The sequence below is a fragment of the Dendrobium catenatum genome, unplaced genomic scaffold, assembly GCF_001605985.2.
Source record: "Dendrobium catenatum unplaced genomic scaffold, ASM160598v2 fragScaff_scaffold_621, whole genome shotgun sequence".
Taxonomy (NCBI): Eukaryota; Viridiplantae; Streptophyta; class Magnoliopsida; order Asparagales; family Orchidaceae; genus Dendrobium; species Dendrobium catenatum.
The window spans coordinates 21,428,441-21,447,383 of record NW_021319083.1 but is presented as its reverse complement, the minus strand read 5'-3'; the positions used below and the strand labels follow the sequence as shown (position 1 = coordinate 21,447,383).

Sequence of the window (18,943 nt, the reverse complement as noted above, 5' to 3'; positions counted from 1 at the left end):
TTTGTGGCAAAAGTAAGTGTTTGGAACTTTGGTCTCAAAATGATGGGGATGAATTATTTTATGCGGACACCAAACGCCGTCCAGAGCCTAATGAGAATGCGTCACGTCACCCCCTACTTGGTACCGCAGCTCGGTACTGGATGATGTGGCTGTACCTGATTCGCCTGTGGACGGTAAGCTGTGTCCAGTGTCTGCACAGAACAATCTCTCCAAAATAGGACCCCTAAGAAAATAAGGAGAAAGATGAAAATAATGAGAAGGTATGTGACACTTGCTCCTAAAGCTTCAATCTTTTGTTTTAGATCATTTGCAATACCTAACACTGACAGTCTACTTGTCTTCCAAGCAATACCCACAATCCAAAGCCTCAACTTCCACCACTTAGTCATTCACATCCCTGCCAGCTTCCTCTTTAAATAGTTCATTTTTAAGTGCTTATCTTCCTAAATGCCTTAGCAGACAAGTTCATTCTAAATGGCTTCAACAACCATCAGCTCTGCCTTGCCTGAATGCTCCTGCTCTTATCTGCTAGAAGAACTGAAGGTACGAAGAATCCTTGGCTTAGCAAATGTGTTTTGATTCTCCTTGTAAAGATTTTTTTTAGTCTCAAAAACTGATGATTGAGTTGAGCAGCTGATATGGAATGAGGTGGGACAAGATCAGGAGGAAAGGGAAAGGATTCTCCAAGAACTGGAACAGGAATGCCTGGAAGTCTACAAGAGGAAAGTTGATAGAGCTAACATTTCTAGAGTGCGTCTCCATCAAGCATTGGCTGATTCAGAAGCTGAGTTTACCAATCTTCTCATTTCGCTCGGCGAGCGATCATTCCCCGGACGGGTGAGATACTATAGATTAATAAGTTGCCCAATTTGTTTTAGGGGCTGTATGGCAACGGAATTCATGCAGGATTTAGAAATCCTGCCAAAAGGGATTTGAGAATCCCGTAAATTTCACGGCGACATAAATCCATTGTTACCGATTGTTTACGTAAATACCAGATTTAGTAAATCCCGGGTTCGGCGGATTTACGGGATTTGACCGAAGAAGCGCGCGAAAGGGAGAAAGATGGTCACCTTCGCTGCGAGCGAGCTCCCGTCGTCTTCGAAGGAGGCGAAGAACGTCTTCGAAGGCGGCGAAGGAACAAAGCCGTCGACCTGTCGTGATTTCCGATCGACAGGAAGAACGTCGTCGTGACTTCCGATCGACGTCGGCGAGGCAGGCAAAGTCGATCATAAAAAAAAAAAAAAAAAAAAAAAAAAGGCAAGGCCGAATTAATAGAAACGTTTGTTTGCTTAATTAAAAATTAATAAAGTTACTGTTTATTCTTAATTAAAAATTAATCTTTACTTAATTGATATAATTCGAAATACAACTAAAATTAACAAGTAATTCAAATTTAAAATTTTATTAAATAATTAGTCATTAAAATTTAACAACCAATCACATGAAGCCGATACAAATCCTAATATTAATCTATCTAATTTAATTTATATTATAATTAAATAATTAATTAATAATTCAATATTTAAGTGAGTAATTAGATAATTAATAATTAAACTAAGTAAATAAAACTTAAATAATTATAATTATAACAATTAATTATGATTAAAATTAAAATTAATAAATAACTAATATTTAACACCCAAATTGAACCGGAGGAATACATAGGGCTTTGTTGTGTGATAGAAAAGTTCCCCTCAAACTTAAAGAAAAATTCTATAAGATGATCAATACTTTATGATGCGGAATGTTGGTCATTAAAAGAGAAGCATAATACTAAGTTAAGCGTTGCAGAAATGAGGATGCTCAGGTGGATGAGTGGATTTATCCTTAGAGATAGGATACGAAATTAGCATATACATGAAAATGTTGGAGTAGCTCCAATGGAAGATAAGATTAGAGAGAGTCATCTTAGATGGTTTGATCACATAAAACGACAGTCTTCCGATGAATTGGTCGGGAAAATAGAGGTATTACATTTGACTTATATTAAGAAAGATAAAGATAAACCTAAAAAAACTTTGTTATAAAATATTAGAAATGATCTTTCTTTATTAGATTTAAACCAGAATTTGACTTTTAACATGACACTAGAAAAAAAAGATTCATATAGCCAACCCCACGTAGTGGGACAAAGATTTAATGTGGTTATTGTTGTTCTAAAAAGTTAACCATCTTAATTTAAAAAAAAAAAAAAATATCATCTTAAATTCAATTTCACATAATTTAATAGTTATCTTCTCAAATAATTTTGAGGATTTAATGCATCCAGAATTTACTAAATTCAAAAATACAAGATTGACTAATTCCTAGATCCTTCTTGTTGCCAAGCAGCCCCTCAGTAAAATGCATGTAAACGAAGAACTAATCCATTATGTTCTACATAGCCGGAAAAGCTGACAGGGACGCTTAAGGAACAACTGAACTTGATCGCTCCTGCCCTAAGGGAGATGCAGCTAAAGAAGGAAGAGAGGGTAAGCCAGTTCAAGCAAGTGCAAGCCGAAATACGGAAGATCAAGTCAGACATTGCAGGTTGCTCGGAGGAATGCCAGAATGTTACGGTGAACGAAAGCGACCTTTCGCTGAAGAAGCTGGAAGAGTATCATAGTGAGCTTCAGAGACTTGAACGGGAAAAGGTACTGCAATAATTAAACTATGATTGGATTTAGGGTTTCGGCGTTACTTATTTTTCTAATTTGGCTTTACTCTTTAATGCTTTGTGGCTTGGTTTGGAAGAGCGAAAGGCTAGTAAGGGTGCAGAAGTATTTGCGAGAAGTTCGTGAACTTGCTGCGACAATGGGTATGGAATATAGCAAAATCATTACTGACGTACATCACAGCTTGGATGACTCGAGTGATAAAAGTTCGATGAACATTAGTGATGCCATCCTGGAGAGGCTTGATTATACTGTTAATCTGCTTAAAGAAGAGAAGAAGAAAAGGATGGAGAAGGTAAGGAGTTCTTTCCTGTTTCAAACTGTTTTGATTATGTACATCTTTTCTGTTTTGCTTGATTGAATGGTGAAACTGCAAGGAAACCGGTTCGATGAAAGTTTTTGCTCATTTGTAACTACTTGAATCTGCAGCATATCCACTAAAAATATTAATGTTTAGTCTTCTTAATGGATAGAATCAGGAGGGGGTTCTTGAGCTAAGGTAGTATGTGGAGTTTAAAATGCACACAATAGATTGATTTGATTGAAGGCAGAATTGCTTGATACGTTTTTGATTGAAATCAAATTTACGAGTTACCAATTGGATTTGTAAAATTTGTATAACCTAATAGAGGTAAGGAAAACTTTGGTTTAAAACCTAGCAAACAAAAGGAGGTGAATTACTTAGCTAGATATGATTAGATTTTACCAAATACTCAAGAGATAGTGATGGTCATTTAGCTCTTGTAGAGTTCCTCCCCAGGATGGCTTTTTCCTCCTTGATCGGCCTTCGCTTCTCCTTTCCTCCTTCAGCATCTCAATTTGATAGGAATAGAGTGAGAGAACGAGAGAGATGGCTCTCTCTTAGTTTTGAGAGTGAAGGAAGCGGGCCTCCTCTGAAGTAAAGGGAGATGAAGAGAGAGAGAGAAAGAGACGGTTTGACTCATTCAAATTTGTTCCTCCTTGCCGTTGTCCAAACCTATCTTTTACAAATTAATGGTAAAGTTGTAATCAAGTCATTTACATATAACTTCTTACATCCTGGTTTGACTCATTCAGATTTGTTCCTACTTGCATTGGTCCAAACCTATCTTATATAAATTATGGTAAAGTTGTAATCAAGCCATTTACATATAACTTCTTACATCCCTCCATGTCTTAATGTGTTTCAAATGTTCCAAATGCTTGTCTAAAATTTGAATTATGCTAGAATAAATATAGGAACCTCCTACATTGTCACGACCTGGCTCGGATGCTCGACATAATGAGGCGGAAACAAAAGTTGGACGGTAGGATCAAATCATTTAATTCATAAGTAATACAACATAAAACATCATATTTTCTTCCACAATTTATCTGAAGAGTCACTAACAAAATTTCTCAAATACTTAACATTTGTAAAGATCATAAATTACATGTTTTCAGTATTGCATCGTCTTTTATAAACAAATTCTTCCCTTTTTTGCCATTTCTAAATCTCTGAAAACTTACCTGAAACATTTATTTAATGGAATGAGTTTACAAAGCAAACTCATTGGATAACTGTTAAAACAGTCAACATGAAATAAATAAAAAAATATATACAATACACATATAATCTTTAATATACATCTTATACTTTTTTCTTTCTTATCTTTATTTCATTCATTTCAGTCATTTATACATATCCGGTCATATTCCTTTATAACATTTATAAATCTTTAATATTTATTCATTTTCTTATTTAATTTGTACATGAGCACCGTCTAAATGTCCCAAAAGTACAATCATTTTCATTTTCTTTTCCATATTTTTTTCATTTTTCGTGCACGGGTACGTTGCTTTCCAAGCCAGTACCATACGGGGGAGAACTCCTGTAAGTTTGCATTCATAACATTTTCCCTTTTTTTACATTTATTTTATTCATTTTTATATGTTCATTTTCGATTCATTTTCATATACCATTTATTCGCATGCATACTTTCTTAAAACATACATGTATCATATATGTTTATACATTCTTTTCACATATACACACAATTTCATTTATGTCATTTCATTCATTTATTTTCCATTGTAATAATATCTATATTCTTTTATCCATTTAAACTTACATCGTTTTACACATGATGGTTTCCAAAAAGGAGTAAAACCTTTAAGCATGATATGAAATATTATGTAATGTTGAAAGAAAATATAAAATATTAAAATTTCATAACTATAATTATAATTACACACTTTAATCCTTCAAATCGTCCTTGTCACAACCTCAGCTTCAATTATATTTCTTGTTAAATCCTACAACTTGATTTCTTTTCTTCTAAAATTTCTAAAATTAAACAATATAATTTTTATAAAATAAATATACTTTTAAAATAAATATAAAAAAATTCATATGAAAGTTTACTTATAACGAGGGGATTTTCCAAATTCCAAAATCTTCATCTTTCCTTCTCAAATCTCTTCTCCTCACTTTCAATTATCTATCTTATCTTCAATTAAATGTTTCTACTAATTAGAGAAATAATTAGGAAATAATTTATACAAAATTGAAAAAAATAAAGGCGAGGCGTAATGTTTAAAATTGCGTAATCGTGTATTGAGGCGTTTTTCGTTCGTGAGGCTAGGCGTAAGCCTCAAGGCGTTTTTAGGCGTAAGCCTCAAAATCAAAAAATTGCGAAAATATAAAATGATATATTTTGTATATACTTATGAGTAAATAATATATAAAATATAAAATGTACATAATATGAAGTGAAATCAAAATATCCCAATAATAAGACAATATGAAATATAGTCTAGCTCAAACTCCATCTATCCCAAATCACAATATTTTTTTCATTAACATATAATTCCAAAAATAAATAGCAATGACATATCACATAAGAACTAATAAGTTGTCAGTATTGTCATCACTAAGGGGGTCTTCATTTGAATCATCATTATGATGAACTGCTCTCTCCCCTTCCTCCTCTCCTATAAAGTCCAATGTCTCCCAATCAAGTCCTGCTTCCTCAATATCAGTTATCTTATGTTTCCCTAAATATTTTTGAACAATCTTAAAATAAATAATAGTGTAATACATTAATAAAAGTATAATAAAATTATATTATTTATATATATATATTTTTTAATTTATTCTTGAGTTGTGGTGGATGTAGATGTTTTATGACCATTAAAGAAATCAACATTTAAATCTTCATCTTGTAATTCAGACGACATCACTGCAACTTTATCATCTACAAATCACTCATCAACAGATGTCACATCCTTGCAAAGCAAATGATATTCATCATTCATTAATCATTTTTTCTTCAAATTCCTATCTCTGTGTCTCCTATTGTACATAATGTACAACAGTGAATTCATCCTCAATGTGGACAAGCGATTTCTCCTCTTTGTTTGTATTTGGTTGTAGGTACTCCAATTTCTTTCACAGCTAAATGAAAAGCATATCAAGTCCAAAACTTTCACAGTAAAACGCTACAATTTCGGGAGTCTCATCGCCAAATTGAACCCAGCACTCAATTAATATTTATATAAGAGAGTTTAATTAGTGCAAAAAAATAACTTTTAAATAAATGTTTAAAACATTAAATAAAATTACCTGGAGATCGTTTGACAATTATATCCTTTACTTGTTGTAATCCAAAAAATTCTTCTTTGTTCCTAAAAGGTATCAATTGCATGTCAGCATTTGATCTTTCAGTTGCATCACTTATTAGCCAATCCATACAATGATACAATCCCAACTTTATTTCAGGGTTTATAGACTTGTTCTCTGCATATTGATACTGAGGGTTTAGATAATAATCAGCTGCATGCAAGTGTCGGTGAAGTTGTAGCTCCCACCTATCATTAATAATATTTCAAATTTTCTTAAAGCTACCATCTTCGCCTCCTAAGTTGGAGGCAATCATTTCTTTGGCTTCGTCCATGACATTGTAGATGAAACTCATTGTAAGCTTCTTCTCAGTCATGGTTTAAAATTGCGCAATATGAGGCTCGCCTTTGCGCAATTCCAGTAAAAAACACCTCGATGCTTACGCCTCGAGTTTTTTTTATGAGGCTTGTGCCTCAACTTGGTTGAGGCCCGCCTCGCCTCACTGGCACGAGGCTTACGCCTCACGCTATATTTATTAAAATTTACATAAATCTTGAAGTAAATGCCCGACATTGGACTCTATAGGAGGAGGAAGGGGAGAGAGCAGTTCATCATAATGATGATTCAAATGAAGAACCCCTTAGTGATGACAGTGTTGATAACTTATGAGTTCTTATGTGAATTGTCATTGCTATTTATTTCTGGAAATTGGAATTATATGTTAATGAAAAGAATACTGGGATTTAGGAAAGATAGAATTTTGAGTTGAAATATATTTCATGTTGTCTTATTATTGAGATATTTTGATTTCAATTCATATCTTATGCTTTTTTATGTTTTATATTATTCACTCGTTAGTATATAAAAAATTTATCATTTTATGTTTATACAATCTTTTGATTTTGAGGCTTACGCCTTGAGGCATACGCCTCGCCTCACGAATGAAAAATGCCTTATTACCCGAATACGCAATTTTAAACATTGTTTTCAGCATCCTCCATCCTTAAAACTTGAACCAAAGATTTAGTAGTTGTAATAACATATAAGATACTATGTCAAAATCTATCATTTAAAATAATCTTTTTAATCTCTTTTCCCTCAGCCTTTTTCGCCCAACCACAACTCAGCCACTGTGTAGATGTGAACATAGCCTCTAAAGGTTGTCTAACGTCCAGCATGCTCTCTAGGGTTAAGTAAGCGGTGGCGAATCTCGTTGCTGCTGGCCTTAGAATTTCTTTCTTTGAAAATTTTCTCATAAGAGCTAGAACCCAATAATGGTTGTAAATAAACTTGATTTTTTTTTTTTTTTTGCTTTAGTAAGTGCATTCTTATATTAAGGTAGCTCCACAAACTTCTCAAGAATTAGATCTATGTAATGTGCAGCATATGGAGTCCAGTACAGAAGTTTCATCTTCTCCATAAGTTTGTTACCTGCAGCCTTGTAAGCACTTGTATTATCTGTCACAACTTGTACAACCAAATGTTCTCCAACCTCCTCAATAATACTATCTAATAATCTAAATAAGAACTCACCATCTTTGACTAGGTCAGATGCTTCAACTGATCTTAAAAACACAGTATCATTAGGATTATTAATGAGAATGCTGATCAGACTTCTATGTTTGATATCAAACCACCCATCTGATATAATTGTTACTTCTATTTGAGCCCAAGTCAGCTTAGTTTCTTCGATGCTTTTATCAGTGCTTTCCAATTCTTTCAGAATCCATGTTCTCAAACCATACATGGTTGGAGGTTTGAACCCTCTCCTAAATGCTCCAACTGAACGAATCATGTTGTAATAGGCATGTGATGTTGCAACATTAAATGAAATTGCATTTTCGTAAAATAATATGTCTATATCCTTGCACACTCTTCTCTATGCCTCCCTTGTATTTTCTGGGGCCATCTTATGTGTTGTAGGAGGCATATCATCTGATGTGTTTACCATATAATGATTCATAGGCCCTCTAGCATCCTAAGATGAAATGGGCTTCATCGAAGAAGATGAATCCCTAATGCTATGCTCACTACCGTAGTAAGAGTCAACATCAACTCTATCCTCAAATTACTTCTGTGCAAGATGTTTTGACGTGATAGACTTATTCATGTATGACTTTATCTCTTCCCTTACAGTATTAGGAACTTTGGAGCATTGAACAACATTCTTGTGAGACCATGAAATGTGATCCTTCATCCTAGTCGCACCACCCTTCAGAACTTTATTATAGTAATTGTATTTTAGATATATGTTTTATCACTTCCCCCCATTGTTTAAAATTGCGTATTAAGGTATTGAGGCATTTTTCATTCGTGAGGCGAGGCGTAAGCCTCAAGGCGTTTTGAGGCGTAAGCCTCAAAAATCAAAAGATTGCGTAAACATAAAATGATAAACTTTTTATATACTAATGAGTGAATAATATAAAACATAAAAAAACATAAGATATTAAGTGAAATCAAAATATCCCAATAATAAGACAACATGAAATATAGTTCAATTCAAAATTTTATCTTTCCCAAATCCCAATATTCTTTTAATTAACATATAATTCAAATTTCCAAAAATAAATAGCAATGACATATCACATAAGAACTCATAAGTCATCAACACTGTCATCACTAAGGGGTTCTTCATTTGAATCATCATTATGATGAACTGCTCTCTCCCCTTCCTCCTCTCCTATAGAGTCTAATGTCGGGCATTTACTTCAAGATTTATCTAAGTTTTAATATATATAGCGTGAGGCGTAAGCCTCTTGCCAGTGAGGCGAGGCGGGCCTCAACCAAGTTGAGGCGCAAGCCTCATAAAAAAACTTGAGGCATAAGCATCGAGGCATTTTTTACTGGAATTGCGCAAAGGCGGGCCTCAAGGCGAGCCTCATATTGCGCAATTTTAAACCATGCTTCCCCCTACATCTACCTGAGTGTTATGTTTCCAAGCTGGATCTTTTTTATAATCGATGCAGCTTTATCCTTACTTCTGATCATCCTTTATGAGAAGAATATATTAGTGTAATATATCGGAATCCCTAAACATAATGCTTAACTTGTTCTACATTAAGAAAACTTATACAAAGCATGCACTCATAAAAAAGTAGACTAACACTAACAACTATTACAATAATATACCGGTCTGCTGGTGGTCCAAGGGAGCGTTGCCCCCTGGTGGGATTCGACCTGTGGGGGTTTCCGGGGGCAGCGTCTCCCGAACAAATTTTTATTGTAAGAGTAATTTTGAAGTTTTGCTTGTTTTTAAAGTTCGTAAGTTATTTGTATGGAAAGATATTGAGCATGTACCTAACGGTACTGAGCATGTACTGAGCGGTACTGAGCATATACCTGCTTGGTATCGAGTGATATCGAGCAGTACCGAGCATGCACCTGATCGGTACCGAGCATGTACCTAGTGGTACCAAACATTGTCATACCGAGTGGTACCGAGTATGTACTTGACGATACCAAGTGATACCAAGCGGTACTGAGCAGACAGACCGATGGATGGAACCACAAAGAAGAAGAAGAAGAAGAGCTTTCAACGGTTGGTCGAAGGAGACTCCAACCCAACTCGCGGTAGAAGATAATTCCAAGCAATATGCGAAGAGTAACTCACCGTGGAAGAAAGCCGACGCTGAACTAAGAGGGAAAAAGGTCACTCGAAGAAGAAGTGATAAAACCTATTTTCGAGAATGACGGAAGACCGCGCGAGGGTTGGGGGTCCTAACCGAACAAATATATATTATGTTAGCTTTTTTTTTTAATTTTTATAGGCGGACGCCTCTAAACCGTGAGGCGAGGCGTGCCTTGAGGCGTATACCTCAAATCCTGGACTCATTGCGTGGGCTTTGAGGTTTAAAGGGACGAAATTACACTTAGACGTGCCTCTTATTATGCAATTTTAAACCATGATTTTTCCTCTTTCCCTTATCGTTCCTCTCATTCATTGAAATTTCTTCCAAATTTATCCCTCCTTTAGCGATAAAAATGAAGATGAATTGTTAATTCTTTTCCTTAAAGACAATCATTTGCTAAAATTGGAAAAACAAAACTCACCTCACACTCTCACATGAAATCGCCCGTCCACCCCTTCTTTGTTCGCGAACGCCTCTCTATTCTGTGAAATGCTTCGTCCGGCCTTTTAACAGATCTGGTATTCGAGTCGACCAGACCGAATTGGTTATTACATACATCATGGCGTTCACTTTTGAGATTCACTTGTACCAGCAACTCACCTCACACTCTCACATGAAATCGCCCGTCCACCCCTTCTTTGTTCGCGAACGCCTCTCTATTCTGTGAAAGGCTTCGTCCGGCCTTTTAACAGATCTGGTATTCGAATCGACCAGACCGAATTGGTTATTACATACATCATGGCGTTCACTTTTGAGATTCACTTGTACCAGCAAATAGTTTGAGTTATACCTTTGTTTTGTCACCTTGGCATAGTTAAGATATGTAACGATGCATCCTTCTTTGGTCTATTTAAATTAACAAGAAACTAGTCTCTTCTGCTCTTACCTAAGCTAATAAGAGTGTGCATGGTTCAACTTCTTCTTATGGCTATCCCTAGGTTTCTGTTGGACCGGGTTTACCGGTCCCGCCTGGACCCGTGCGGGTCTACAGGCGGAAGAGGGGGGCGGGCATCCTGCTGGACCAAGAGGGACCCCCCACTTAAGTGGGGGTATTTTGGGGATGGGAGGGGATTTTTTGAAAGGGTATGAAGGGAGCCATTAGGGTTTAGTTTTGGGTATTATGAAAAGTGTATTCTCTTTCTAGTTTTCTTCCTCTAGTCTTCTCTTGTGCTTTTCTAGGGTTTTCTTGTGGGAGATCTTGTCCTTCTCGAAGTGGACAAACTTATCTTGTTTTTCTCTTGGCTTGCTAATGCAAAGGTTCTCATTTTTCTTCTCTACCCTTTTGTGATTGTTTTCTCATTTGGTTTTGGTCGACAAGTTTTATGTTGGCTTTGCTAGATAATTGAAGAGTTGTTTCTTCCTCTTGAATTGAAGAAACATGTATCTTGTATTGTTTTTCTTGTTCGTGGATTGAATAGAAGAAGTTGTCCTTGTGTTTCTCTCCAATAACCTGAAATTCCTGCATATTTCTTGCTGTTTTTATCGATTATTACTCTCAAGTATTTCCCTTTGGGTTACTTGCGAACTCAAGTATTTCCTATCAGTTTGATCCAACAATTTCAGCCTAACATAAACAACATGCTATATATCTACAGCTTGGCAGGCTCGGGAAAGCACTTATAAACTTGTGGAACCTAATGGATGCGCCACTCGAAGATCGCCAGCCATACATCAAGATAGTGATCACACCACCATCAGCCTCAGCTGGTGATGCTTTCCCAGGAAGCCTCACAGTCGACATAATTGGTAAGGTAAGTGATCTCAGATGTTAAGTATGCAAGCTTAGAGTAATATCTGTTAAGTCTGTAAACCTCCCTGATCTCCAGTTACCACAAATTTAACTTTTATTATCTTTTCCATTTTTTTTAATTTTAAACATGGTAGGTTGAGTCTGAGGTTGCAAGATTAGATCAGTTAAAAGCAAGCAAAATGAAGGAGCTCTTCATCAATAAACAGATAGAATTTGAGGGCATATGCAAGAAGTCTCACATGGAGTTACCTCCACAGTCAAAGATGGAAAACATCATGAATCTCATCATGCAAGGTATGCAATTTTTGTGTAAACCAAGTTTCTTTCTTTTTGATCAGTACACCTAAAATGTCTTGAAGGAGAGATGGAGCATGGTGATCTCCTAACGAGAATGGAAGAATACATTTCCAAGGCAAAAGAAGAGGCATGGAGCAGGAAGGATATAATGGAGAAGGTTGAAAAATGGATGGCATCATGCAGGGAAGAATGTTGGCTGGAAGAGTTTAGCAGGGTGACTCACCATGACAAATATTATAGTTCAATTAGGGGTGCAAACGAGTCGAGTCGAGTCGAGCCGAGTTTAGACCCTTATCGAGCTCGGCTCTTTAGTTGGAAAGCGAGCTCGAACTCGAGCTCGTCTCACTGTAAACGAGCTCGAGCTAGCTCGCGAACCATGGGCAGGAATTTTTAAATTTAGGCCGGATTTTTTAAAAATTAGATGGGATTTTAAAAAATTAAGCGAGATTTTTAAAACTTAATTAAAATTTAGAAAAAAAAATATGAAATGTTTAACATTTAAATAAAACTTAGGTGATTTTTTTATAATTTTTTTAATATTTAAATTTACTAAATAAAAAAATTATTTTAAAATATTAATTTTTATTCGAGACAGCTCGTGAGCTCACGAACCGAGCCGGCTCAAGCTCGAGCTCGACTCGTGAGCTCGATAAGCTCGGCTCGCGAGCCCATAAACGAGTCGACCTCGAGCCGACTCGGCTCACTTACACCCCTAAGTTCAATTAATTAAGCACATTACATGTTTTCTTTTAACCATAGAATTCGAGACATTTCATCCACTGGCATTTATAGGATGAAAACCGGTATTCAGTTAGCAGAGGTGCTCACAAGAACCTCAAACGTGCAGAACGGGCTAGAATTACAGTGAACCGAATTCCAGGTAAGCAATTTTGACTGCATGGGAAACTACAGTGACTATATTACCATGAAAGTTTTGTTGCAGGATTAATTGAAATAATAATGGCAAAGACTAAAATTTGGGAAGCGGAAAGGAAGAAGAGTTTCCTGTATGATGAGGTTAGATATATAGTGTACTCTTTAATTTATCCTTACATTCTAAACACTCATTATGATATTTATAGCATGCAATACTGACACAAAGACAGTTGCCCAAAGCTGGAAAGAGCAAAAGTTTTAATGAAATATCTTTGGAATTTTTTCAGAATAGATTAATGATGTATAATAGATTCAGTTGCATTTTCAGTAAAGAAAGTCTTTGATATTTTCATAGCAAAGAAAAAATTACTGATATAGAACTAATACATGCATTCATTCACAAAACTAAAGATTTGCATTTCTCTTTTAAAATCATTGCATGTAGTGAATGTCAAAAGATACGTCAATGTACTGAAATTATTTTATAATCATAAGATTTACTTGGTACTGAAATAATTCTCTTATAGCTCATACTTGGTTTGTAATAAACTCATTAAATTGCATGTTTTACTAATAAAAAATTCTTTTGTTATTTCTAGCTCAAACCTGAACTAAAAACTGTTATGGTCTTTAATATTTCATATGGAAGAACTACAAGGAAAACAGAGAAATAAGGCAACAAAATTTACTAGTCAAACAAATATCACAATACAATATAGATGACGCTATGAGTGTTACAAGTCAAGCCTAATCTATAGTTCTAAATGGATACATCTTCTTTAATCAAATGTTCACTTGTAGCCTTTTGGGTTTGAAAAGGCCATTTCAGTACTTAATTGTTAACAATACATCAACATTAGCATTAATCATTAGACATGATTTTGTTAATATCAGCATTGCATTTTCTTCAAAAAATGTCAGAAAAAAAGAGATTATATAACCTTCAACCTGTGCTAGGAAATTATTGAACCAAAACCTTGCATCTGTCATCTGTATTGATGTGTGTTTGTCGTGTCAAGATGTGTACCATTCTAATTTTGGAGAAAACAAGTCATACAAGAACTCAGCAAATCAAACAAGTGTCGATATGTGTTTGTTTCCAACACATATCTAACAATGTACAAAAGGCTTTGAGACATGTTTGTACTTCATTGTATATGCTTAGGTTCATATCCATATGTGCGTGCATGAGTGATTTTATGTATTCAACTGGTTGGCTATGGCACTCAATATGTAAATTTGCAATGTGTGTGCGAACTAGAGCAATTTTCATAGACACATAGAAGCATTCATGATGTATCTATTAATTGTTAAGCTAAGGCACGAAATTTGAACTTTAATGTGTTTCATATATTGTACATATGTTTATAACAAAAGGGAAGCATTCAATAGATTGCAATTTTTTGTACTCTAGCTAAAGGAAGCAGCAGCAGCAAATTAAGGATTGATGTCATGAGCTACAAAAATTTTTAGGCTTAATTTATAACATAATCCTTCACAAGTTGATAATTCAATGATTTTGATTGAACAGGTTCCTCTGATGGCAATGCTGGAGGAGTACACATTGCTCAGGCGGGAAAAGGAGGAAGAGATACAAAGACAGAGGGTAAATTCTAATCAAATTGCTTAAAAAATAAAAACTTGGGCTCAAAAAAAAAACAATATAAGTGGAAAAATTGGCTATTTCCCAAATTTCCCACAAAGCTATCTAGAAAGAACTATTAGCACAGGTATTGGTGATGAAGCCCATCTGCATTAAGCTCAAACTTTCAAGTCCTCCAAACCTGTGCAAGTAGGTCTAATTAGAATTTTTGGGACGGCTTTTTTACTGTTTCTTGAAGCAGTTTTTTAGTATAAAAATAAAAAATTTTGTACTAAAAAGCTGCTTCAAGAAACAGTAAAAAAGCCGTCGCAACCGAAGCCTAAAGCCAATGCAAATAGATAATTGCAAATAAGTTATGTTCTTCAGGAAAGAAAGCGGGTTCAAGCTTTGGGAGAGAAGGATGATCTTTTCAGGCCAAGACCAGGCACAAGTACCTACCGCATACCAAACAGAAGCTTAAATAGCAGCTTTAGCAGTGCTTCCTCTTTAATTAGAAAGGTAGTTAGCCAAAATCAGCAAGGATCGAACAATCCAATAGCACAGATGACAAGGGGAAGAAAAGAAGGAAAGATGACAGAAACACGCGAGAAGATGAAAAATCACAGACATGCTATCAAAACCGATACAGCTTCAGTAATCTCAACAACCTTTTCAGGTCCATCATCTCCCTAATCAATAGCATCTTATAGATTTGTAATGGCAGATCTAAATTAATTGTTGTGGAATGTACTATACAGGTTTGTAAACAATAATGGAGCTTCTACCTGATAGCTCACTCAAGCATTGATTGTTTTCAATTAAGAAAAAAAAAAGTATAGCTCAAGTATTCATGTCAGTGCATTTGATCCTGAAGTCACCAACAGAGCCCTGCATTGGGTACCTATATCTACACCCACCCACATATCCACCCATACCCAATGGGCATGGGTGGGTATGAGTATGCTCATGGCCTCATGGGTGGGTACTCAATATTAGAGGACAATCAATTTATATTACTAATCATCATATGCATGCAATATATTACAGTAATTCTAACTACACAGTGCGCAACACTGAACCGTGTCACGACCATGATAAATTTTAATATGTGGCTTGAAAGTTTGCAATAAGAGAAATGGCTAAAAACCTCAATGCCATTAATTCGTGGTAGACTGCATTCAATAAGCGTGGAAAGTGGGTGGATATGACATCCGAAAAATCACCATAGGTGGGTGTGGGTGGGCAAAGCCCGCCAGCACAAAGCGTGGGTATCCAATGTGTACCCAACCAAGATCCCATGTAGGGCTAATTGCCCCCCCCCCCCCCCCCCCCCCCCAACCCCCCCCCCAGCCATAATGGGGTTCAGCCCCTGTCAGGGTTGTATGCCATTAAAATTATTATTTATGAATTCAAAAACCTTATCCACTATTATCACTTAGCAAGTCTTCAATAGAATCATCATCATACTAAATTGTTTTCCCTCTCCTATCATCCTTAGTTATGTCAACATCCTTCCAATCTTCATCCTCATTTTCATTCCAAACAATCTTTTGCTTACCGAAATAATACAAATGCTAATTAAAATTTAAAATAAAGACTCTTAATGGTTACAATTTCAAGTACACAAATTTTTATAGTAACTTTTTTATAATTAATTATTTTCTTATTGACTTGTGTTGGTCCTACTTCTCGCTCTTGTAATTTTGATGATGTAACCTCATTATTATTTATTATAAATCATTCATCATCTAACAACACATCATTACAAACTAATGAATGGATCTTCATCATCCTTAAAAACAGATCTTTTTCAAGTGTTTATCTTTTAATATCTTATTATACATAATATAAACCAATGAATTCATCCTTAAAGTAGTCAAATGATTTCTCCTCTTATTATGAGATGGTTATATGTACTCTAATTTCACTCAAACCCAAATAACAAGCATATAAGACCCAATACTTTGCTTGCAAATCTTTGCAATTTTAGATTACCATCTCCAAATTGGGTCCGGCACTCAACTAATTTTATATAAACACTACGGGAAAACACGCAATTACCGTCGGACGTTCCGGCGGATTTTTTGTCGTCGGAAAGTATGGCGTTCGTACCGGCGCATTTTGCGACTGAAAAACAACGGCGTTATTTCTGGCGGAACGGTTGTCGATAGTTTTCCGACACCCAATACGCCGGGGTTAACGTCGGAAAATACAAGCATTTCATTCTGAGCGGTAGATTTTACGGCGGAAATATCCCAGCGCATTTACCGGCGGATAAGATGACGGTCATTTTAAACTCAACTACTTGTAACCGGCGCAAAAGATGCCGGAAAAAGTTCCGACGTACAAGACGCTGGAAATTTCGCCGGTAAAAGCCCTATTTTTGAACCCGAGCCCGTTTGGCTGCTCATTTGCTTCCTCCATTTCTCACATCTCCGCTCTTCTCTCGTCGCCCCAGTGTCCCAAACCGTTCTGCCGACAAAAGACTTTTTCCGACGCGTCCCAAACCGGCGTATGAAATTCCGACGGAAATGCGTCGGAATCCGAGGCTTTCCGTCGTATTTTATGTAGTACCGACGGACAAATCCGCCGGTAATATCGGATTTTCCTGTAGTGAAAAACACAAGATAATATATAAAATTTGTGAAACTTAACTAATCTTAAAAATTATTTGGGGAAACTAATCTTAAAAATTATTTGGGGAAAATTTTGCTATTATATATTTTGCTTGTTGTTGTTCAAATAAGCATTTCTTATTTTAAATATAAAATGGTACAACCAAACTTGATCTCTAAATTGAGTGACTTATTCTCAGCATATTGAATTTGAAAATTTAGATAATAGCATGGAGCATGCAAATGCCAATGCAACTAAAGCTACCATTTTTTAGATATGATTTCCCAAATTTCCTTTGGGTTGGAATCATCTCCTTATAGATTATGTGTTATCAACTATTTTACCTCACCAATTGCATTATAAAGGAAACCCATATCAAATTTTGTCTTCACGTCAATCATGCTTAAAACATGAACTAAGGGCTAAGTTAGTATAATAGCATAAATCACACAACTAAAATTTATCACTCTAAACAATCTTCCTAACTTTTTTAGCTTCATGTTTCTTCGTCCAAACACAATATAACCATTATGTCAAGATATAATATAACCTCCAACAATATCTTTGCTTCTAATATGTTTTGTAGAATCAATTATGCCACAACTAATTGTGGGCTCCAAAAATTTGTGGTTCGGCCTCTCTGCATCTCTCTTGCTAACGATGAGAGTTTTAATGAATTTAGATTCAATGGTAGGTTTTCATAAGACATATTAAGTTTTAGATAAAACACTACCCAGAGATTTCGCCCTCATTTTACAACGACTTTATGATATGAGTTCTGATTTCCTATAGATGTAAGATTCTATGGTTAATTACCCCTCCCAATAACGAGAGAGAACTTTTGATTAAGGTTAGTCGTTAAATAAGTTGCATTAACTACCTAATGTATAATATCAACAAATTTTTATTTGAATTTGGTTTTGAATTTTGGAGTTTATAACTTGAAAACTATCACTGTATTCTCAAAGCAGGCAATGTGGGAATGATTGCAGGCCCGATTAAGATTCCATGGTTCCATCGTCCTGGGCTATCATTATCTCTAATCTACTTAGTCAGGGTAGGTAGTCGACTCAGCATGACGAAAGAATCGTTGTCAGTAACCATGGGTTGTATCGTCTAAGAGCACCTTGTAGACCTGAGACGGATGTTCCTCTAAGGGGTTGAATTTAAATCAACCTTAACTAATAGTGGGCTTTCTATCTTATAGAATGCTCCTTATAATTTATTACTCAATTAGGGTTGTTAACCATACAGGAACATATGGGCTTTGGCCAATATCATAATATAGTGGTGCCATTTTGGGCAATATCACCCATTCAGAGGACACGTGTCATGTCCCTGCTAGCGAGAAATTAATTGAGAATGAATTGTAGTAATACATTCCTCAAGGCATGATCTCTTTTGTGAGCTAAAGTTATTCTTCAATTTATCATCCTCGCCAAAATAGTACGAAGTGTGAATGAATTTTGCATTTTAAGTTTTTGGTGACATACTTCAATTTAAGGATTTTGACTTTTGGTAGGGTTTGAATTTAGGTTTTGAATGAATGATTTTAAAGTTTTGAGGGTGTTTTTAAAACTAAATAGCTCTTTCCAAATAAAATTTCCTATCAACATGGCTTTCATCAAAATGTTTGAGCATTTTTAGCAAATGCACAATGCATTCTCAGATCTAGCATTCAAGGGCTTGACTATAAATGCTTGACTTAATGATCGGAGCACATGCAGAGTCCCATTCCATTCACATATAAACTATTAACAATATTTTTCCATTGCTTATAATCTTCTTGGAAGTCCTCAAGGGCAGCCTTTCCATAAAGCCCAACTTGTGTCTTAGCCAATGAGTTATCTTCAACCTTTATAACCAATCATCATATCAATGTACACCACATACAACAGGATTACTAGGCAGTTTTTCAATACTTTCTTGATGGTGAATATTTCATACTATATTTGG

At 35.5% G+C, this 18,943-nt stretch overlaps 1 protein-coding gene across 4 annotated transcripts; it reads left to right on the top strand.

Annotated features, from left to right (window-relative positions):
* Positions 1 to 326: 326 nt before the first annotated feature.
* On the top strand, positions 327 to 15,430 carry LOC110104703 (65-kDa microtubule-associated protein 8). 4 transcript variants are annotated; one of them, XM_020833931.2, is made up of 12 exons: positions 327 to 543; positions 634 to 837; positions 2,388 to 2,636; positions 2,737 to 2,952; positions 11,462 to 11,617; positions 11,751 to 11,910; positions 11,976 to 12,127; positions 12,706 to 12,793; positions 12,857 to 12,930; positions 14,321 to 14,395; positions 14,759 to 15,047; positions 15,130 to 15,430. In XM_020833931.2, exons 1-12 carry the CDS (start codon positions 475 to 477, stop codon positions 15,135 to 15,137), a joined length of 1,740 nt encoding a protein of 579 aa, XP_020689590.1. In that variant the 5' UTR covers positions 327 to 474; the 3' UTR covers positions 15,138 to 15,430. The 4 variants fall into 4 exon arrangements, 3 of the variants coding, with proteins under 3 accessions (XP_020689590.1, XP_020689589.1, XP_020689588.1); XM_020833930.2 differs by having other exon boundaries at positions 11,979 to 12,127; positions 14,759 to 15,218; XM_020833929.2 differs by having other exon boundaries at positions 14,759 to 15,218.
* The last annotated feature ends 3,513 nt before the right edge of the window (positions 15,431 to 18,943 follow it).